The following is a 20,805-nucleotide window of genomic DNA, read 5'->3' as shown; positions in this document are numbered from 1 at the left end:
CAAGGGAAGGTGTGCCGATGCCGATATTCTTGAAACTCCTTCCTGTCCCCATGCGCGATGCACATATTACCGCCACCAGCTACACCTCCTCTTCGCTGCCACAAGGAATACTTTTCTTTGATCGTGTTCGCTTTTAGGCCCAGTCCCCAATGCTAGATGGTGCTGTTTTGGGGCCGAACCCTCAATCTAATCCCTATCTCACACCCTGTAGGTTTCCTCAACAGGCTCTCGCGCAGTGACCACTCTTCTTCGTACAATCTGAAATCATACCTGAACGCGATCGTCGCAACGGCCAGGATCAACTCCATCTCCGCCACATTTCTTCCTATGCAGCTTCTGGGGCCAACACTGAACGGGATAAAGGCTGCCCTCTGTTCCTCTGTAACTGTTTCCCACCTCTCAGGTTTGAATTCGTCAGCGTCACTTCCCCAGATCTCTTTGGAGTGATGCATTGTGTATATTGGCACGCTTAGGACGGTACCCGGCGGGAAGAAGTGGCCACAAAGCTCGACCCCTGGCCCTGGTGGTACGACACGTGGAAGGCCCAAGCTGACTGGCGGATGAACTCTCAAGGCCTCATTGATGACCATTTTCAGATAGGGCAAGTCTTTGACTTGTTCGAATGTCGGAATCTCCACATCATCGGGGAGCACACTGTCGAGTTCTTTCTGGAGTCTCTCCAGGATCCTGGGCGTCTTCAGCATCCAATATGTAAGCGCACAAAGAGCGGTCGAGGTAGTGTCGCTGCCCGCAACGATCTGGGTGAGAGCCTCGGAAAGTAACTCGGCTTTTCCCATGGGCTGTCCATTTTCATCCTTCCCTTCTATCAGACGAGCCAAAATGTCGACCCTGTCATGTCCGCTTCCTGCTTCAAGGCGTGCACTGACGCTGGCAACACCAATGCCGTGCACCCCGCCTTTTGCTCTCAGACCTCTCTGGACCAGAGGATCAGGGATGTATTTTGCATAGGGGATCAAAAACGGCACAGAACCAAGTGTGTTCATCAATTCCCCGCGAACATTAATGGACTCTATCGCACGGCAATAGGATATCTGCCCGTCGATCTTGGACTTGACTTCTGTAATGTCTTGACCCTTCTCCAGCATCCCAAACGGTTGACCAAATGCTAGGTCCCCTATGATATCGAAAGCGAGATAGTTGGACCATCTCATTGAATCAATCCGGGCAAATTGTCCATTGGCATTTTGGCAACGGCCGTCCCACTGCCGAATCAAGACGTCTAGGTGGCATCTCATATACTGCTCAAATTGGGCCACCGACTTTGCAGAAAATGTGTGAGAGACTGTCTTGCGCTTCCGCGTATGCTCATTTCGGTCACGCGTGCTAAACAGACCGGGCCCGAACGTCACAAAGGCGTCGTAGAAGTCCGATTTGAGGAAACCGTTGCCGTGCCCGTAGATGATTTGGATTGCATTCTTGTTTGCAATAGAGACGTGATTCGGTTGGATCCGCACAACCTCTCCTTTCCTCAGATGGGCTTCATGGACCGTGAGCGACCTTTTGACTCGACGAGATTGAAGAGCGAGCCAGAAATTACTGAAAGCGGCCCAAAAGGATGCAGCCGGAATCCGACGTAAGGACGAATATGTTGTCAGGTAAGGAAGGATATAGTAACCGAGGAAGATTGTGATTGACCAAATCACCAGATGAGCACCAAGAGGCATCGCGACAATCACCATGATTGAGAGGTGGTATTGATGGGGTGTATAGCTATGTCTTCTCGCAGAAATTACAGGTCTGTGGCGTGTGGAGTACAGCTGTGCTACAGGTGAAAGGTCCGCAGAGAGCACCATTGATATAAGTTGTCCGCTCTGGATATTAGTGGTAGATCACTGTCATTCTCACTGCCGTGCTCCCGGAATGATCGTCAGCTTCGGTCTTCATCTGACGCGAACCCCATGCACCTTGCGGACCAGACAAGCGTGGTTCCAGATCAGGGAACGCCGACGTGTTGGATCTGGATGAAGGAACGCCGTCGAGTTGTTTCGATGATCTGGGAATCTACCAACGCCGCGTTAGTGCTCTCAGCTGGCTCGATCTCTATTGTTCACCAGTAATTCCTCCTAATATCCCCACCTATATTTGAATCTTCCGGCTGTTGAGCAACTATAGGTACATCCAGGGAATAGAAAACTGTTCAGGCGTGTCTCGACGTCTCGTTCGACCATAGTCATGACGCGTTCTACCAACGAACCAGTACGTGGCATCTTTAAGCTGACGTACAATTCGGACGTATCCATCTATTATGAACTCTCCTGCCCTCCCGCAAGCGATAACGCCAAACCCATTATAGCGCTCTCCAATCCCCTGGCTGCCTCCTTGGATCACTGGGACAAATTCACAGACGAATTTTCACCCTTTTATACTATCCTTCGGTATGATTCCCGATTCCATGGACGGTCACCGCTGGGATCCAGCGGCAAGCCAGAATATGATTTCAAGGCAGCAGCGTCATCTTTGACAATGGCGGATCTAGCACAAGATCTAAAAGATTTGCTTGACCATCTGGCAATACCGAAGCTACACGCGTTGATTGGACTCAGTATCGGGGGCGGAGTGGCATTGGTCTTTGGCGCCATGTATCCCGAGCTGGTCGAGCAGGTTCTGGTCGTAGGAAGCAGGGCGAAAACAGACAGGGAGGTAAACGAGACATTTGATGCCCGAATCAAATTCGGATGGGACAATGGCACGGCCTCTCTCGCGGCACAGAGCATGAACAGGTGGTTCCCTGAGCCGTGGCTGAGGGATCACCACGACGAGGCGCAGAAAATGGAAAAGATGCTTTCCATGCAGAGTATGGAGGGATACGAAGTGAGCGTGGGTGCTTTGAAGAAGTTGGACCTGTGGCCATACGTAGAAAAAGTACGGGAGCTTGCTGATGGTCATCGCTTCTTGTTCATGGCGGGTGAAAGAGATGGAAGCGTCACCGACGAAACTCGAGCAATGGCGGAGCGCGCAGGTAGTGAGGTGGTCATTTTGCAGGGGCTAGGGCACATGGTTAATATCGAGGGGCCAGAGGCGTTTCATGCCGCGGTACGGAGGAGAATTGCATGAGCAAAGCATTAATCCTCTGAATGCTAGGTATAGCTCTCATGAAGTGCTGACACAGGGCCTGAGACGTCAATCTCCTCAAAGACATCACTTCAGAGAGCACTGTTTCATTCACGCAACATATCTCACATACAGTGCCAACCACCGTCAACGAAGATGTGATTACCAGTAATATAATCACTCGCTCTGGAAGCCAAGAACACCGTAACACCCTTGAAGTCCCCTGGCCTTCCCCATCGTCCTGCTGGGATCCTCTCTACTGTCCTCTCTTTGAAATCAGGGTTATCAAGCATTCTCTGTGACAAGGGAGTTTGGATCCATCTAGAGGGCGTCAGCTGTACTGGATTCTGTGTCAAGGAAGAGCGAAGGATCTGTAACACACCCGGGGACTAAGTCATTAACTTGAATATTATACCTTGCGAATTCTGTGGCCAATGTTTCCGTCAGGTGGCTCAGGGCGGCCTTCATAGGGCCATACGTAGAGAATCGGGTCTGCGGGCGAAAAGCGGCAATGGACGAGATGTTGATTATCTTGCCGCCCTTTTGCCGACTGGCCATATGATGGCCTATAAGTTGCGAAAGCACATAAGGTGCATGGTAGTGGATTTGAGCGACCTGGAGATCCGTGCCTCAAGGAAACTGTTAGTTGTCTGTGTAGAGCTCCAAAAAAAAAAGTCACGGTATGAGAATATATGCGTCTTGTAAGCTTGTAGACAGAGACTTTCATGATGTTGTGGAGGTGATAATGCCCGCCATCAGCACAGCATTGAAAAAGAAAGATCTTGATGATGGAAAAATATAGTTCACGCACCTTTCCTCGATGGTCGTCATTTTCATCCAGAACCTGCACGAACTCCCCACTGATTCCTGCTACATTGCACAAGATATCAACCGTCAACCCATCTTCAAGTACTTTCGCAACTGCAGCCCTAATCGCTTCACTATCCCCTAGGTCACACTCATAGACATGAACTTTCCGTCCCGTCTGCTTGCCCAATTCGTCTGGGAACGTGGATTGCTCTCCTGGAATCTTGAAGATGATGATGTCGGCGCCAGCTTCGGCCATGCCTCGTGCCATGTAGCCACCAATTCCACCATTGCCGCCTGTAATTAGGGCAGTTCTGCCCACGAGCGAAAAGAGGGATGAGACATGCACTGTATCGCCATTGCAAGGGTTCGAGACAGCAGGGTAGTTGGGATCGACCGTGCCGATCTTGAGATATGCCATTCTTAAAATTGTACCCTCTCGAAATACAAAGGACGCCTCATTCAAAGGTAGTCTGACCGTTTGACTTGCTGGTGAAACTACTACAGCGTAGAGAAGGTTGAAGATATGGACTTGATTAGGTTAAAGGATCAGAAAGCAAGCGCTAAGCAGACTAGATGATAGATGAGAAACCCAGCTAGATATACAGGTGCCCAGGATCTCCATTTTCTCAGAGTCCGTTACTAGCTGAATAGGTAGGCTGAGGGCAATGCTGAAGGTCCTGGACATGGCCATATTTCGCCAACTCTGTGATGTTTCCATGTAGTCTGTGGTACTATTAGTTGTCGCCGCAGGACATCGACTCCGCAAAAGTCCCCCGCCGGCTCCCCGCGCACCAAGGGGCTTCCGAACCGCTCCGCGTCTTACGTTCCCAGCGTGGTAACCCCGAGACTTTTGTGGGCCTAAATCGCGGGGAGGACCCCATGTCAGATCCAGCATAAGGCTTCCGCATGTCAATTTGATTTGAACATAGTCTTGCTTGCCCAGATCTGGACTAGATTCAGCAGGTGTCCATAATATCGGCGCTCCCATTCTTAACTTCGCCGTGCCAGAAGGATCTCGACGGGATAGCTCCCGGTATTCTCGGAGGTTGAGCAAACGTGGTACGATTCTCAGGTCGATGTTCACAGTTTTCTACTGGAAAGTGCAGTTCTGGGCCATGATAATAGGCTACCGCTCGAACTGATTTTTGGGCCGAGATGTTGAGCTCAGGTTTGATTCCTTAGAATTAACCTCCGCTGCTGGGGAGGCATGTCAAGACACCGTTCTGCCTTAAGATTTTTGCACTTAACCTCGACATCCGCTGACAGTGATTGTTCTCATCAACGTTTCGTCTAATTGATTACGGTTACCATCATTAGCATCAGTATGGGTTCGGTGGGCAACCCTGCATATACATGGAGCGATCATTACATCGCTGAGCCAAAACCAGTCCGAGTCATTGCCATTGGCGCTGGTATTTCAGGCATAGCCTTCGTTCACAAGGTCAAGAACCTAGAAAATGTCGACTTTATTGTCTATGAGAAAAACGCAGATGTAGGAGGCACCTGGCTCGAGGCACGATATCCTGGCGTGTCGTGCGACGTCCCTGCTCACAGCTATACTTATTCGTGGGTCGGCAACCCTTCATGGTCAAAGGTGTATGTCGGAGCTGTGGAGATTTGTGAGTTCTACAAGAGGCTTGCTCGAAGCTATGGGGTTTACGAAAAGACCATGTTTCGACATCAAGTAGTCGGAGCCGAGTGGGAAGACAAGACTTCGCAATGGAAAGTCACCATCAAAGACCTCAACACCGGCAAGGTCCTCATTGATCATGCAGAAGTTTTGCTAAATCTCGGCGGCATTTTAAAGTGAGTTAAATCTGTCTACACCAGTGTGATTGCAGGATCTAACAACAAATAGTAACTGGAAATGGCCTGACATTCAGGGGCTCCACGAATTCAAGGGCGACATGGTTCATTCAGCGAACTGGAACATGGACCTTGAGTTGAGCGGTAAACGAGTAGCGGTCATTGGGTCAGGTGCTTCAGGAATCCAGATCGTCCCGGCCATACAACCCGGTATGAATCAATACAAAATACTATTAACCCTGCTTACAGAACATCAGTGGCAAAGAAGGTAATCAGCTTCAACCGCTCAGCTAACTGGATCGCTGGGGAATTCGCTGCAACAGTTGCCTGGGATGGCCGTGACAGCGTCTATACAGAAGAGCAAAAGGCCGAATTTCGATCAGATGGAGATGGATTCCGTGAATATCGGCGAAAGGTAGAGCATGAAGTGAATGCAAGATTTCCTGCCTTTTACAGGAACTCGGCAGCTCAAAAGCTTGTCAGAAATTTGGTGACCGAGTCTATGAAGAGGAGGTTGAATAACGATCCGGTATTGACCAAGTCTCTGATACCGGACTTCCCAGTTGGTTGTCGCCGGTGAGTATATACCACGTGAATATCAGCATCGGTACTGAAAGCTTCAATCAGAGTCACTCCCGGGTCCGGGTACCTTGAAGCGTTGCTCGAAGACAACGTTGAGGTCGTCACCGATCCCATTGACAGCATAAAAGAACAGGGAATAGTCACTCGAGACAAGAATACAAACAACAGAACCGTCCACGAAGTCGACGTGATCATCTGTGCCACCGGCTACGACACCTCTTTTGTCCCTCGCTTCCCAATTCACGGTCTCAATGGATTTGATCTTCGACAAACATGGGGAGAGAAAGGAGCAGCCTCATACATGTCGGTGGCTGTTCCCAATTGCCCCAACTACTTCTGTTGGCTTAATCTACCCCTTCTTTTAACATCAGTTGGTTAATTTTGTAAAACAGTGACAGCGGGCCCGAATACCCCCATTAGCAATGGCTCTTTGATTCCAGCTCTCGAGCTCCAAATTGATTATGCTCTTGCATTTATTAAGAAAATCCAAACGCAAAATCTGAGATATGCAGTCGTCAGCCAAGCAGCAACTGACGAATTCAACGAGCATAAAGATGCGTTAATGGAAGAGATGACCTGGTCCGCAAATTGCACCAGCTGGTAAGGTTTTGCTTCTTTGCCGAAAAGCCGCAATCAGAAATAAAGGACGTTGCTGAGGCATACATTTATAGGTACAAGAATGGCAAAGCAGATGGGAAGGTTATCGGGCCCTGGCCAGGGTCGGTGACACACTTTCTCGAGGCATTGGCGACACCAAGGTTCGAGGACTTTCACTATGAGTACAAGATCGGCAATCGATTCCAATATTTGGGGAATGGACAGTCATCGGCGGATGCCAAAGGGTTAAACTTAGCATGGTATGTTAAGTAACCCCTTGATAGATGCTGCTTTAGCTTTCGAGAATGGTATTGCCTCTCACGACCTCACACATTTTGGTGGTGTCTGGATCTTGACAGATCTGCGCATGCAACGCTCCTGTGAGAATCACAGTCATTCGTGCCCTTCATCTTCTCGTGGATGACCTGTACCATAAGTCGTTGCCTTACTAGATTGACCCTGACCTTGGCCGAGCGCCGAACTCTGATGATTCTCTTGGGAACGTAAGTCATAACGATCTAAAGCGCTTTCAAGCGACGATCATTCAATTGGAAAAACTGGGTCTTAGATATTCTAGGTTATCAGAAGCATATACTTCGTCTGCGTAGACCTTGTGTACATTCACCTTCTAGACTCCGTCATACCAGCGTCTCCCATAGAAGTGCGCCTCTCCAGGTTTCTCCAGAACACGAAGGCTTTCCGACACTTTCTTTCGTTCGAATGCGGTTTCCATCCTCGTAATACAGCAGTGTGAACTAGGGAACACAGGAAAATAAAGATTGAATTGAGCTTCATACCCTCCGCCGTCTCTTCAAGGCTTCATGTTGCCGTCACAGCTTTGCCGCATCATGAGCAAAAAGCCAATTCCGTCTCTCTGAACTTCCCCAAAATATCGGGTTTTCTTCTGTATCTTGAACAATTAACTTGTCTCTTTCCCGTTGTTCTTTGCCCTCTGATAAGTGGTACGTCTTTTGCAGCCCACGTCCGCTCGCCTGGATTCGTGAGGCTCGAGGCCGACGGATCTCTTCATATCGCTTTAGAGCAGCCGCCAGTCCGGACACCTGAACGTCTTGCAGAGCCGCTGCGAGTGCTGCTGCATCTTCGGTTGCCTGTGCGGCTCCTTGTGCCATATAAGGTAACATGGGATGGCAAGCGTCACCAACCAAAACAGCCTTCCCGCTAGGGTGTACCCAGCGTTCCACAAGATCAAGGTCGAAAAGGCGCCACTTGAGATACTTTGTATTGCCAGCGAGCTGACAGAGCTTAACCACCCGCGGCTCCCAGTCCGCGAATCTCCTCAGCAGCTCCTTGTTACTGTCAATCGATATTTTGCTGTCCATTCCTTGTAGTTCGGCGTCGTACACGGTGTCAGAGGCACAGCAAGCCACAATGTTGTATATCTCTCCGCCTCGGATTGGATAACCGATAAAATGAGCACCGGGACCCATCCAAGAGTTTACCCACGGACGAGAGACCAAGTCTCGCAGCTCCGGATCTTGAAGAAGGATGTAGCCAGGAAGCAGGATACGATAGGCGATGTCACCTGTATCCTGGGGAGGCAGCTCTGCGCCCAGTATCTGAGTTCTGGCTTGACTTTGGACCCCTGAAGAAGAACTTTGTGAGCACCTGCGGTTTTCTTGCTACAGTGATATGTCAGACGAACCATCGGCAACAACAATAAGATCACCTTCGTATCTCGTGCCGTCGGCGGCCGTGAGAGAAGGAGCGTCCCAGTCGTATGCAACCACCTTCTTGGCTGGCTCAATCTTAACGCCAATTTCAATAGCTCTCTTCACCAATATAGAGTGGTAGTCAGCTCGGTGAACCATTAGATAAGACCCTCCATAGTCCAGTTCAGGAACCCCATGTGACATAGCAGCCAATACTTTGCCATCTGAGTATCTTAAAAACCGATTGCCATTGGAATGGGTTTTCTTCATGTTCGAAAAGTCGACGCCCCAGCGGCGGAGTAGCTTGAACCCGTTCGGTGGGATCCGCATTCCGGCTCCAACCCATGGAAAATATCAGCCATGCCAACTTCAAAATGCTTGAAACTAGAAGCATACTTCACCAAAAGCCGGCGCTTCTTCGAGCACGGTAACCGAGTGACCGCTAATTTTAAGACTCAGTGCCACAGCTAGGCCACCAATGCCGGCGCCCACAACAATGATCTTCAATCCCGTTTGAGAGGAACTCGACATCTTGAAACGATTTGACTATTGAGATAATAGATCAGGTTGAACGGAGAACCAGCGTATAGGTGTCAATTTTGAAAGTTATTGAAAATGGGAGAATACCTTCTTCCCTTTTTGGGAGCCGAAGACCTTAGGAGAGTTCGAGGATGATGAAACTTAGCTCTGAAGTTAACGATCTGACAATGCACAAGGAACGTCTTTTGTAAATACGCCGTTCCACAAACCTGAAAAGGTTCGCCGAATCCCAGGCGATTTCAGTGACGTGGAGTTCGTCCGACCGGGGAACAAGACAATGGTGAGTATGGACTCAATGAGAAGGGGTCGTTCAAGGCCCGAAATGGTGAGCTACTAGTGGAGCTTCAGTGAGTTAAAAAGAAACAAGGAGATGCCTGAACAGGAAATGCCTCGTCTCGTCCCGCTTATTGGGCCCACATTTTCTCGGACCTATATCCCCAGGTCACTCGGTAGGTAGGATGAGCCTGGCATCGCCGCTCTGGCGTTGAAGGTCATTCTCTGTTCCTTTGTGAGACGCCGACACATCGGTTGAAGCATAGCATACCCAATGGCTTGTCCATTCCCTCTCTTTGTCTAGAAAAGAGCCTTGTCCCTCCACTTTTGTCTCAACGTGGGTCACATCACCACCATCTGAGTCAAATCAAAGGAAAACAAAGAATATTCTACCACACCATGGGCATTGGAGTATTGGAACCAAAGTCCGGAGAAAATGTTCCCGGCACCGCCCATATTGAATGACAGACTCATCAGTAACGCGCTCTCACCGCTCGCCTTGAACATGGCGATAAAGGAGAAGAACATATTGTGCTTGTACACCATCCTTCAGACTCTCCCAATGATCCACTCAGTAAGGGGCCATAAGAACAGCTCTTGCAATTTTTAGTCACACGGTATCTCTCGGTAACCTCGTTTCAAGTCAGCGCAAAGAAAGACTCAAAACCCATTTGAGGTCATTGTATATATTCTCTGACCACCTTCTTGAACTCTCCAGTTGAGGGAGTGACATGAATGCATGGGGTAGTCCAGGATAGATCTCCAGTCTCGTTTGTACTCTGGAAATGGCAGAGGAGTTAATTTTCAGTATCAGAGCTCTTTGGGTTAATACCACGTACCCTACACGTTGTAGTTTTTCTTGAAGTAGAAGCCCCTCGTCGCGTAGAGAGTCGCTGCCTGCAATGTGGAACGATGTCGGAGGGAAATCTTTGAACGTCTCATCCGGCAGCAGCAATGGTGAATAGTAGGGAGAGGTTGGATCAGGTTTGTATAAACAGGCAAATCTCTTCAGAGCGGCCAGACTGATGAATTCAGAATCCGCATTTTGCTCCAGAGAAGTATAACCGTCCTTGACCAAGTGGCGAGGAAAGTGGTCAGGGTCTACTGCGGGCGGGACGCTGAGTAGCAGGCCTTTGATGCGACGTGCCTTGTCAACAGGTTATTACAGTTCCGTGTCTAACAAAGGGTAGAATCGGGGTACATTGCCCATACAACAAGACAGGTATACGTACTTCTTTTCTGTCTCGAAGGACCGTACTCACGGCTATATTGGCGCCCGCACTGACCCCCCCAATAAATATTCTATCAACATCCAGATTTAGTTGCTCTTCCATGTGTGGAATGTGATTCAAGGCATCCCACGCATCATTGACGGGGGTAGGAAATGTCCATTCGGGCGTGTGACGGTAGTTGACATCGACAACGGCAAACCCAGTGCGCAGAGCGATTTGCCTGCAAAAAGGATCTTCGGATTCCAAGCTACCGAGGTGGTAGCCTCCGCCATGCAGATTTATGTAGATGGGAAGTCTGTTCAGCGCTCCCTGTGGTCGGTATACCCTCGATGAGACGACATTGCCGTCAGAAGTCGGAATCGACAAGTCTGTAATGTCGAGGTTTTCTTGGTCCATCAGCTGAGAAATAAAGATAATATCGAAAAACGTAGGCAGTGACCATTACTGTAAAACTCACCCGGCTTGCCCAAAATATCAGCAAATAGTTTCGCACGTCGAGCGTTGAGAATATCGCGAATCTCTGTGACACTCAGTCCGTCAGGAAGCGGCGGAGGTTTCTTCCACTCCTTGACGAAGTCGACCCACTCTTCACAAGGTTTGGCGTATGCAGTATAGTCTGCCATTGCAACTTTTGTACAGCTGGTGGTGTTACTGCATGCGGTGGATAAGGATAAATTGTTGCACAAGGAAGGACACGCATGGAAGAGATTCAATTCATGTAAAAATTGGGAATCCTGATGTTATGCCTGGGTGACATCGGGAAATATCATAGATTACTCCAAGAGGATTTCGCCGGAGACCACAGGCTCTTCTGAAACTAGCATAACCCCTTTCTCAGTAGTGGGAATCGTTAATGGAATGGACACACGATTTAGGCAACATTTAACGAGGCTTTTTCCACGAAGTCCACATTATCCTTGACTAACAGGGGGCGATTCTTGTCCGAATGAGTGTTTTGCGGGCTCTGGCCATGTCCAGAGGGAGAACGATAGAGGATATGTATATGGTTTCTCTCCGTTGACCTGAGCGTCAGCAAATGAAGAAGCGAAAGGAGTCACGGTGTCCAGATCTTCTCATGCCTCAAACTGCAACGGATGAGCGAAGGAGAGCCATATTGAGAGGTCCAGGGGCCCCTGAACCATCCCAATACGGGGGAGACAGCGAGGTCTCCCTAGTTCTACAGCAAGGCTGTTCAAGGCTAATAGAAGGATTGATGTGGTTGACATAATCAGTGTTCTAGCCAACAGCAACCCTATGCTAAATTAACTAATTTGCTAATGTAGATATATGTACATATATCTTTCACGTTACTACACAAGGTCAGCGGATGAAGGTTCGCTGGAATGGCTCTCCTTCGTTGCAAACTGCATGCTACCATTGAGAAGAAGGAAGATATCGATTGCCGGCCATTGTTCTGCCACTCACTCTAAGTGGAGCGGGGTCTTCAGACCATACGTATCTGACGCGATGATCGGCTCAGCAGTGGATTTACCAAAGACCGGCGCTGTCGAAAAGGGTATCGCCGAAGGTATATGTATCGCTTTCGTCACAGTCCCTAGCGCCCAAGCCAAATTTTTAGTTTTAGGCCACTCACTGTCACGCGAGCTTTCTCTTCATGCCAAATGTAAGACAAAAGACCAAATGCTTGATGTTGGTGGGTACAAAAGCCAACTTCTGACCGTCTTTGCCACAATCCGTTTTCGAGTTCGACAACGTTGGCGATCTAAGCTTGTTGCAGTCAGCACTACCGCCACTTGGTGCCGTTCTAGTCAGTCCGGATGAGTTGTATCATCAGCACCTGGTTAGTAATCATGAACTGGCAAGACTGTGCTATCTCGGCCTACTCGTCAGTCGCGTACTTGAACGGCTCTTGTCCAGTCTGCAGCGAAAATGTTGGGTTTCGTGGTTGCTCCGTACTTACGAACCTGACAGCCCTTCCCAGGCTCGAAGTCCCTTGTTGTGTTGCCGTGAATTCCGATTTTGTAGTATCAGCTTCCATCTCTTCCATTCTCGGCCGCAGAGCTTATATTCCTTCGATCGTTCTATGCCTTTCTTCCAGTATTGTTATAAATGACTTGATACAATTGATGAATTTAACTCGAGTAGCGATGGATGGAGTATCGTTTTCCATCATCGACCCTTCTCAGTTTCGCAAAACCCCCAGAGCTCCACCAATGACATGTGCCCGCTGCCACAGGAAAAAGACTCGATGCGACGCAGGTAACTAGGCGAGCCAGGCATGCTAGACTTCCCAGGCTAATCTGGTCCAACATAGGAACTAAGGGATCTGGGCAACCCTGCACAGTGCGTGATAACTTTCTCAGCTCATACAGTGTACTCATGGCGCAACGATGCAGAGCTGTGCAAAAGCTGGCCATCCTTGTTGGTAAGTTGTCTCTGAGGGAGGGTTCCGTCATTCCCGTAACGGAGACAGTATGCAAATTGAAGGCCATTTATAGGACCTATACAGACAAGAGAACGCAGCGGCGACAGACACAAGAGAGTGCAGCGAATGAGTCAGTTTCCTCCACTACCTTCTCCGGGGGAATATTTATTTCTGATGATCAATTGACCTACGGCGATAGAACCACTCCAGGGCCTCTTGCACAAGGCTCGGCATTCGGCACTTTTCCAGTTCTTGACTTGGCTGGCTCGGCCCCTATTGCATCTGAGTCCAGCGTCCGCTTGCCTTCGGATTCCTCCCTGGGCCGCAATGGACCGCAGTTGCCTACCCAAGGGACCAGGAAGCCTCGGTCGGGACACGAAGCATCAATTTCAATCCCTCCTCATCAGTTCCCGGGTCATTCTTTGGATTCGTTGGCCCACAAAAGACAGCTAGCTGCGACAGAATATGGTCGATTCCGTGCTTTTGTGTCTGACAGCTTTGGATCTTATGCTCCTTGTTTTGCCGGCGACGGTCATTCGCGCTTGCCTTCAGATAGTGTAGCTGCTCGCCAGGCGCCCTCTTCTGCAATAGGCAACAGTGCAGCACAGCCAAATGTCTCTCTGGAAAGTCGACGCACTCGAGATCTGGAAAAGGAGTCCACAAAGATTGGGGCAGAAGACCTTCAATACCTGAATGCCAAAGGTAAGAGAAAGGTCCGTTGTAGGGAATCTAGCATTCTAACGAACTCTTATAGGAGCTTTTGACTTGCCGAATCGCAGATTGCAAGAGGAAATGGTCGATGCCTTTTTTACATGGGTCCACCCCCTTTTGCCAGTTTTAAATCGGACATCATTCCTCAAGGACTTTCGAAATAACAAGCCTCTGAGTTTGCTACTCTTGTTTGCCGTATTCACTGCTGGATGCAAAGGCTGTCGAAATCCCTTGCTTATGGACAAATGGGGCACCAATATTAGCAGCGGAAGATATTACTATAACGTGACCAAAGTATGCTGTGAAATCTTTAAAACGCTAATGCAGGATTGCTCATACATTCTAGACGTTACTCAACACGAACTATGAGCCCGACAAGCTGATACAGATCCAGGCACTTCTGCTCATAACATGGTGGTGGGACAAGAAAGATGATGGAGGACAAAATATGCGAGGTTGTGCTGTCAACGCGCTTAACATGGCAGAATGCATTGGGATGAATCGGTGGTAGGTAACAACGTTTCAGTGAGCTTTTGCCGAAATTAAAAATGTGTTCAGGGATCAATATCCAAGGAGTGATCGTGTTGAAACCGGCCTTTGGAAGAGAGTATGGTGGGGGTGCATCGTAAGTTCCATTTCTATCATTGTTAATTACCTTTTATCACTGAGCATCCTCACACCAGGTAAGAGACTGCATGGCGTCGACGGCGCACGGCCTCCCGCGAGCATCAAATCTCCTTGAGTGTGATGTACCAGCGTTAGAATTCGATGATTTCGTCGAAGAAGGGGGTTTCTCGATCGGGGGACAAGTCTCTCCCTACACGTTGGAGGAGATGCACTTTTACATGGAAGAAATAACACTCTGCGACCTCATGGGCGACATCTTCTCACAGTTATATATCCGCCATCGACTTCAGGCCACAACACGAGGCTCTCTATGGACTAGGATTGCCTCACCGAACAATACGCCTGGCCAATCCATGCAAGGCACTTACCCAAGAGTCCAGGCTGACGATGGTCTCAACAATGAGTGGGATCAATGTTTGCAATCGTGGTATTCTAGCATTCCCCCCGAGTTGGAATATGATGTGAACGACGTGCAAAGCCACCGGTTCCTCCGAGCCTTTCTTCAAGTATTGTTCTTGTCAGTCCTCGACATAGGGCGCATACTCGACACTGGCACCTGAAGCTGACTGTTGCAGTACGATTATCTGTATACGCTACCGAATCGGCTCTCTGTCAGATGCAAATTGTCCCAAAGCTCGCTACAGCCGAACGCGAGGTTTCCTTGCGGCCACAATGATCACCAAGGTGGTCAGAAACCTCAAGTCTCACGATCAAATAATGAAGTGCCCTGGGTTCCTGTGAGTTGCTAGACTGCATCTCGGCAGAAGTGCCCGGCCATTACTCGACGAATGGCTAACAGATATAGCACCCACTCTCTGTTCCTTTGTCAAATCTTCCACATGATGGAAGCACAAGAACATAATCCAGTTGTGACCGAGGATGCACAAAGGAAGTATACGCTTTGTCTTAACACCTTGTACGATTTTAGTCAGCTGTGGATCAGTGCCTCCTTGATACATCGGCTATTCGAAGCTCTGCAATCGCAGTTGTTTAAGTCTCACAAGCAGATTCCATTAGCTTCAGGGGCACCAGCGAAGGCCTGGTACCCTGCGGGTGTACATACGTCAGAAGACCTGGGGGAAATCCATGTCCAAGAGTAAGTATCCATAGCTACATTTTCTCGATGCCATCTAACTCGTCTCTAAGGCTTCTTGCCGATCGATTCTCCCTCACGGAGCCCCAGGATCGCGGCGACTGGTTTAGCAGCGGAGTTCAAGGGCCGGCTTATAATTATTCTGCGTCTGATCTTCAGCAACTTCAAGAGCAGTATGATCCAATGATCTCCCAAGGGGACCAGCCGTTTCCCGATTCTCTAGACGTTTACGATTGGTAAGGTTTGCTTTGGTCTCGAAGAGCTCGAGGAACTGACCACAGTCTGATCCTTAGGTGCCAGTTTTTCGATCTGGGACCGCTCTGACCCCGGGTTTATAATCCGACACCTTATTTAGATCTGAAGTCAAGTAGCCACCTCGGATTGTTCTTACTCCAGTTAGTCTCGAGGGAGATTCCACATGCGGAAACACCGAAAATGTCAGAGCGACGGGGGATATGTGAGCATGAGCTGCATGGATAAATCTTAGCCATCGCCTTGTCACACCATCGCACGTGGTCAACAATAAACTAAACTCAAACTGTCTTGTTTGGTACCAGTCCTTGCAAGGTCAATTCGTGCCACTGCGGATAATCTGCAAACAATGTCGAAGATGTTTACGCCCCTTGATTTGGGACGCTGTAGGCTCCAGCATCGGGTCGCAATGGCGCCGTTGACGAGATGTCGTGCCCTAGAAGACCGAATACCGGGGCCCCTGATGAAAGAGTATTATTCACAGAGGGCTTCTGTGACGGGAACTTTCCTCATCACCGAAGCTACAGGGATCTCCCCCAAATCCCCTGCTTTGGCGCATACTCCCGGAATATATTCGGACGAGCAGATCGCAGGCTGGCGCGAAATCACCACCGCCGTACACGAAAAGGGCTCGTACATCTATCTCCAGCTGTGGCACGTTGGTCGTGCTGCCAGGCCGGGCACCGTGGTGGCTGGAGTCGAGGTGGTGTCTGCGAGTTCTGTACCAGAGACAGAAGAGTCACCTGTACCACGAGCTTTGACGGAAGAAGAGATTCTCGAGCTGATTCAAACGTACAAACGAGCAGCCATCAATGCCATGAAGGCCGGGTTCGACGGCGTTGAGATCCACGGGGCGAATGGATACCTCATCGACCAATTTACCCAAGACATCACCAATCAACGGGACGACGCCTGGGGTGGGAGCATTGAGCGACGCGCCCGTTTCGGTCTTGCAATCGCAAAGGCCGTCGTCGATGCGGTCGGAGCCGATCGAGTGGGCTACCGTATCAGCCCGTTCAGCCGACATCACAGCATGGGCATGGCCAATCCTCTTCCACAATTCACGTACCTGGTCGGAGAATTGAAGAAGTTGCGCTTGGCTTATCTCCACATTATTGAACCTCGTGTCAGCGGGAACTCAGATATGCCATCCCTCGGATCCGTCGAAGGCTTGGTATTGGCATGGGAGAATGTCAGCCCAGTGCTTCTTGCCGGCGGGTACACGCCGCTGGAAGCTCGACAGACGACCGACTCAAGGTACAGGGACCGGGATGTTGTTATTGTCTTTGGGCGGTGGTTCATTGCAAACCCAGACCTGCCGTTCAGGATCAAGGAGAATGTCGCTCTCAACAGGTACATCCGCGATCTTTTCTACACAGTCGAAAGTCCCAGCGGATATACAGATTACCCTTTTAGCGACGAGTTTGACCAATCTTTCAAGATCTAGTTCTTTTAACACGGATGTATCTCCTAGAGTCAGTCTGTCTGGCTCCTCTCCTGGAACTGGCGAAAACAACACTGGCAAACCTTTTTTGTCCCTTTTCCCCTTCATTGTCGTGGTCGTGAGTCCCACTGGCGAGAACGGTCTCATTAAAGCGCCTTTCAACTGTTCCTCTGAAAACTCGCCTCTGGGAGGAGTTTCGCTGGTATGGCCTTTTGGTATGGAACCCAACACTTAATATCCTCCAATTTCCTAATTCCAGATCCCATCACCGACACCGAAACACGGGGTGGCATTGGGGTTGCCACACGGCCGCATTCTCTTGTTGAGCCCATTTCCATGAGACAACAATCAGATTTCCTGTATTTCGCAGAATTCATCCACCTGAAGGATCCTCCAATGGACAAAACCGGCGTTCCAGGGGAGGCTGTGCGAGTGCCGCCGACTATACCACAAGTGTGGCAAAAAACGGCGTAGTTGCGTCTATTCTGACATCCACGAAGACGAATTCAACATCACCAGTCTTTATCATAATAGTGTCAAACAGTTGAGGCTGCACACAATAGACGAGAACGAGGCAAGAGGATGAACAGCGTCGTCAACTAGTCAGTCAATCACTAGTCAACTGAACTACCTAGCGAGTAGGTGGTGACCGAAGTCAAATCCTTGGCATAAACCTATACCTATTATAGGTCGCCGCTAAGACATATCTGGGGTGGGACTATACCTATCTAGGAAGGTGACTTTGCTCACTCTGCGGATCGGATTAATATTTATACCAGCCAATGGGAGTGCAGATATGGCTGCCCCGTCTGACGATAGTCACTACCTAGTAGTCATGACTATAGTCACGGCCTCCAGGTTGACTGACTAGTGACTAACGACTGCCTAGTTGACGACGCTGAGGATGATATTGGCCATTGGCTATCCGTCATTCCACTGTGTGCGAGCGACACCCTCGCCGGCAGAGAAAAGCTTCAATGATTCACCTCGACGGTGCTGGGGCTCATGCTCACTCAGCACAACCGAATCTCCTGCGGCCTCACCATCGTACTCTTAGAGGAGAGGCTCAGCGACTGGGCAAAGAAAAGGAGCCCGAGCGAACTTCTCCACGACTTGTCAGGCTGCCTGGTGGAGAGGACACACGTAACAGACACACACCGGACGAGGACAGGTGACGACCCGCGTTTCGCCTCCTCGCGTCTGTGGGGCGGGCGTCGAGGAAAATTCCGGAGATGGGCAGAACGCACGGACGTTGTGCAGGCCCTCTGGCATGCAGGTAAGCTGAGGTCGGTAAACACTCATGCATGTAACGTGGGTATATTATGCTGGCAACGCTCTCAACGTTCTCCCTGAAACCACCCCCAAGAACACCAACGACAATTATGGTACTTTCAAACGAGTCCTTATCCCGGGGGAAGATGCCCATGATCGTTGGGTATTCGGAGAATTCTGCCGAGGGATGTTCATGCCCCTTTGCGGCAGAACTGCAGGAAGAACAACATCCAAACGGTCTGCAGGACCATTTGCTTTGCATTCATCTCTGCAGGCAGGCAGCTGATTACAAGCGACGGGCATTTTCGCTTGCGCCGAGGAAATGGACCGTCTCACAAATGACTCCTCAGAGTGTCTGGCCGCTTCCCTCCTGTTATCGAGGTGGTAATGCCCCTTAGTTCCGACAAGTGCATCTCATACAAACCTCGCGGGGTTGTGCGGTATTTCTTGCACAAGTGCGCCGCCGCTGCCGTGGCGATCGCATGCTGTGCACCGTTGCCCATGAACTTGGTATTCGACCCGGCGACGTGCGTGACGCTGATATGTTTTCCGGCCATCATAAGGTTGGCGACATTGGTCGAATAGAGACATCGGAACGGGACGTCGTACGGTTTTCCATCCCGCTCGTCCCATCCCCAGAACTTCAGCCGGAAGTCGTATTTATCGCCTGGATAGTGTAGGCAGAATGCGCCCGTGTTCTGGACCACAGCGTCAGGGAAGTGCTTGTGGTCACGGATATCGGTTTCGGTTAGAACATGGTCACCCTTATACCGACAAAACTCGCCTGTTGCGGGCACGAATGCTACCCAGTCGAGAGCCAGATTGGCGTACTCGTCGGGTTGTATAGTCTTGACATTGGAGAACGTCCCATAGATGGCTCGTAGGAGATGATCACGAATGTTTTCGCCTTGGGAGTACGGGTCGAGCCAGTTGCCATATTCCCAGAAATGTGTCATGGGACCCAGCATCCGCCGCCGTACGGTGGGGTCGGGGGCATTATTCGCGGTCACAACTTGAGGACCGGGCCCATTGTCAAGGCCTGGTCGGACCAGTTGCCCGCGTAAATCCGAAAAGTCCTTTGCAACTTCGACAGCCCACGGGACATCTGGAAAGGAGACTGGAGAGTCGGCCATTTTTGTCCGGAAAAAAACCGTGTTGCCGTGGTGCATATTATCCCGTTCCGGCGGGGCGAGGCTTTCGCCGTACTCTGTTTGTGCCTCTTGACCGAATAGCGTCTCAGCACCGACATAGCGGCCTAGGATAGCTCTTCCCGAGCAGTCAATATAGATCGGGGCGGATAGTCGGATTTCTCGTCCGCTGCGCGCTTCGCGAGCATCGATCGAATCGATATGACGACCATTTGTAGTTGCGTTGTACACCGTGTGCTCCAGGAAGAGTGTTGCTCTTGGTTCCGCATCAAGTAACTGCTTGGCTACGAGGTCGCCGTTCGAATGTCGCTCGATAAGCTCCTCGACCACGGGCCCGATCACTCCACGAGGCCTTAGTCCGGCCTCCACGCTCGCGTTGCCCCCGAGATAAGGACGATTCTGCACTAGAGCCACGCGGTCTCCCAGTCGTGCTGCTGTCAGCGCGGCAGTTGCTCCGACTACCCCTCCTCCAACCACGACGACGTCGAACGTGCCGGCGTCTACCGGCTTATCAGGCAGCCCGCGGAGTCGACGTCGCCAAGCGCGGGCTGCCTCATCTGCGCCTTCCGGGGGCGACCTCTGGTGCTGACTGAAGAAGATGGCGTCACAACGTCCGCAGAAGCCGGTTAGGTCATGCAGCGTCAGTGTTGTCCTACCGGCGCGCAACCTGATCTTTCCACTATACTGCCAGTTCCAGTCCTTGTCATTCATACCGAAGGTAGTGTCCAGGTCTATTTCATTGACCGCCAGGGTGAACCGGCCCGGATGGTGACCCGGAACCCAGTCTTTCGCACGCACCCACACGTGGTATTCACCAGCGTCGTCGATTGCAATAGAGGTTGTGGCATCAGCGACAGGAACTCCATTTCCATGCGCAAGTAGATACGGTGAGCCCATCTCCAGCTCGAACTGCGAATCCAGCACCCAGCCACCGTAGTCGTCGAACGCTTCGGCCTCGACGAGAATTTCAGACATGATGAGATAGATCGTGAGAGGGTGATTGTGTTGATGATGCGTACTCAATGTAGCTACCTGTCTTTGCGGACAAGGAAGGATGCAGCGTCGACGTTGTACGATATATGTTTTGAGGGCTAGATATGTTGTTGATATTAGGTCGTTTGCCGTGCGTCCGAGTAGCCCATGTGGAGAGAATGCTTGCAACACCCTAATATTGCTCAAGGACTCTCTCTCTGGTGGACCTGACCTCGGCGATGCTGCAATGGGTCCAAGCCACGGACGCCAGCTTCCCTTGAGGCTCCGCTAGCCCGAATCTTCTCCAGGTATGATTTC

General features: G+C 50.3%; 9 protein-coding genes across 9 annotated transcripts; 4 read left to right on the top strand and 5 right to left on the bottom strand.

Annotated features, from left to right (window-relative positions):
- Positions 1 to 152: 152 nt before the first annotated feature.
- Positions 153 to 1,700, bottom strand: Z520_12280 (uncharacterized protein; the record flags this gene model as incomplete). The annotated part of the gene is made up of 1 exon (XM_016782766.1): positions 153 to 1,700. One exon carries the CDS (start codon positions 1,698 to 1,700, stop codon positions 153 to 155), a length of 1,548 nt encoding a protein of 515 aa, XP_016626132.1.
- A 493-nt stretch (positions 1,701 to 2,193) lies between these two features.
- Z520_12279 (uncharacterized protein) lies at positions 2,194 to 3,075 on the top strand (the record flags this gene model as incomplete). The annotated part of the gene is made up of 1 exon (XM_016782765.1): positions 2,194 to 3,075. One exon carries the CDS (start codon positions 2,194 to 2,196, stop codon positions 3,073 to 3,075), a length of 882 nt encoding a protein of 293 aa, XP_016626131.1.
- Positions 3,076 to 3,393: 318 nt separating this feature from the next.
- Z520_12278 (uncharacterized protein) lies at positions 3,394 to 4,300 on the bottom strand (the record flags this gene model as incomplete). The annotated part of the gene is made up of 2 exons (XM_016782764.1): positions 3,394 to 3,687; positions 3,884 to 4,300. The coding sequence occupies 2 exons, from the start codon at positions 4,298 to 4,300 to the stop codon at positions 3,394 to 3,396; spliced, it is 711 nt and encodes a 236-aa protein (XP_016626130.1).
- Positions 4,301 to 5,206: 906 nt separating this feature from the next.
- On the top strand, positions 5,207 to 7,140 carry Z520_12277 (uncharacterized protein; the record flags this gene model as incomplete). The annotated part of the gene is made up of 6 exons (XM_016782763.1): positions 5,207 to 5,688; positions 5,741 to 5,898; positions 5,946 to 6,264; positions 6,316 to 6,608; positions 6,663 to 6,870; positions 6,942 to 7,140. 6 exons carry the CDS (start codon positions 5,207 to 5,209, stop codon positions 7,138 to 7,140), a joined length of 1,659 nt encoding a protein of 552 aa, XP_016626129.1.
- A 557-nt stretch (positions 7,141 to 7,697) lies between these two features.
- Positions 7,698 to 9,068, bottom strand: Z520_12276 (uncharacterized protein; the record flags this gene model as incomplete). Its single annotated transcript, XM_016782762.1, has 3 exons — positions 7,698 to 8,470; positions 8,531 to 8,872; positions 8,939 to 9,068. 3 exons carry the CDS (start codon positions 9,066 to 9,068, stop codon positions 7,698 to 7,700), a joined length of 1,245 nt encoding a protein of 414 aa, XP_016626128.1.
- A 925-nt stretch (positions 9,069 to 9,993) lies between these two features.
- Positions 9,994 to 11,205, bottom strand: Z520_12275 (uncharacterized protein; the record flags this gene model as incomplete). Its single annotated transcript, XM_016782761.1, has 4 exons — positions 9,994 to 10,129; positions 10,190 to 10,497; positions 10,571 to 10,968; positions 11,040 to 11,205. The coding sequence occupies 4 exons, from the start codon at positions 11,203 to 11,205 to the stop codon at positions 9,994 to 9,996; spliced, it is 1,008 nt and encodes a 335-aa protein (XP_016626127.1).
- A 1,717-nt stretch (positions 11,206 to 12,922) lies between these two features.
- On the top strand, positions 12,923 to 15,639 carry Z520_12274 (uncharacterized protein; the record flags this gene model as incomplete). The annotated part of the gene is made up of 9 exons (XM_016782760.1): positions 12,923 to 13,670; positions 13,723 to 13,973; positions 14,026 to 14,186; positions 14,238 to 14,304; positions 14,363 to 14,571; positions 14,626 to 14,823; positions 14,882 to 15,043; positions 15,112 to 15,402; positions 15,453 to 15,639. The coding sequence occupies 9 exons, from the start codon at positions 12,923 to 12,925 to the stop codon at positions 15,637 to 15,639; spliced, it is 2,274 nt and encodes a 757-aa protein (XP_016626126.1).
- Positions 15,640 to 16,000: 361 nt separating this feature from the next.
- Positions 16,001 to 17,098, top strand: Z520_12273 (uncharacterized protein; the record flags this gene model as incomplete). Its single annotated transcript, XM_016782759.1, has 1 exon — positions 16,001 to 17,098. One exon carries the CDS (start codon positions 16,001 to 16,003, stop codon positions 17,096 to 17,098), a length of 1,098 nt encoding a protein of 365 aa, XP_016626125.1.
- A 1,601-nt stretch (positions 17,099 to 18,699) lies between these two features.
- Positions 18,700 to 20,490, bottom strand: Z520_12272 (uncharacterized protein; the record flags this gene model as incomplete). The annotated part of the gene is made up of 1 exon (XM_016782758.1): positions 18,700 to 20,490. One exon carries the CDS (start codon positions 20,488 to 20,490, stop codon positions 18,700 to 18,702), a length of 1,791 nt encoding a protein of 596 aa, XP_016626124.1.
- Positions 20,491 to 20,805: the final 315 nt, after the last annotated feature.

The sequence above is a fragment of the Fonsecaea multimorphosa genome (genome assembly GCF_000836435.1).
Source record: "Fonsecaea multimorphosa CBS 102226 unplaced genomic scaffold supercont1.52, whole genome shotgun sequence".
Lineage (NCBI taxonomy): Eukaryota > Fungi > Ascomycota > Eurotiomycetes > Chaetothyriales > Herpotrichiellaceae > Fonsecaea > Fonsecaea multimorphosa.
Note: the sequence above shows the minus strand (reverse complement) of the source record. Positions and strands in the feature narration are given on the sequence as shown.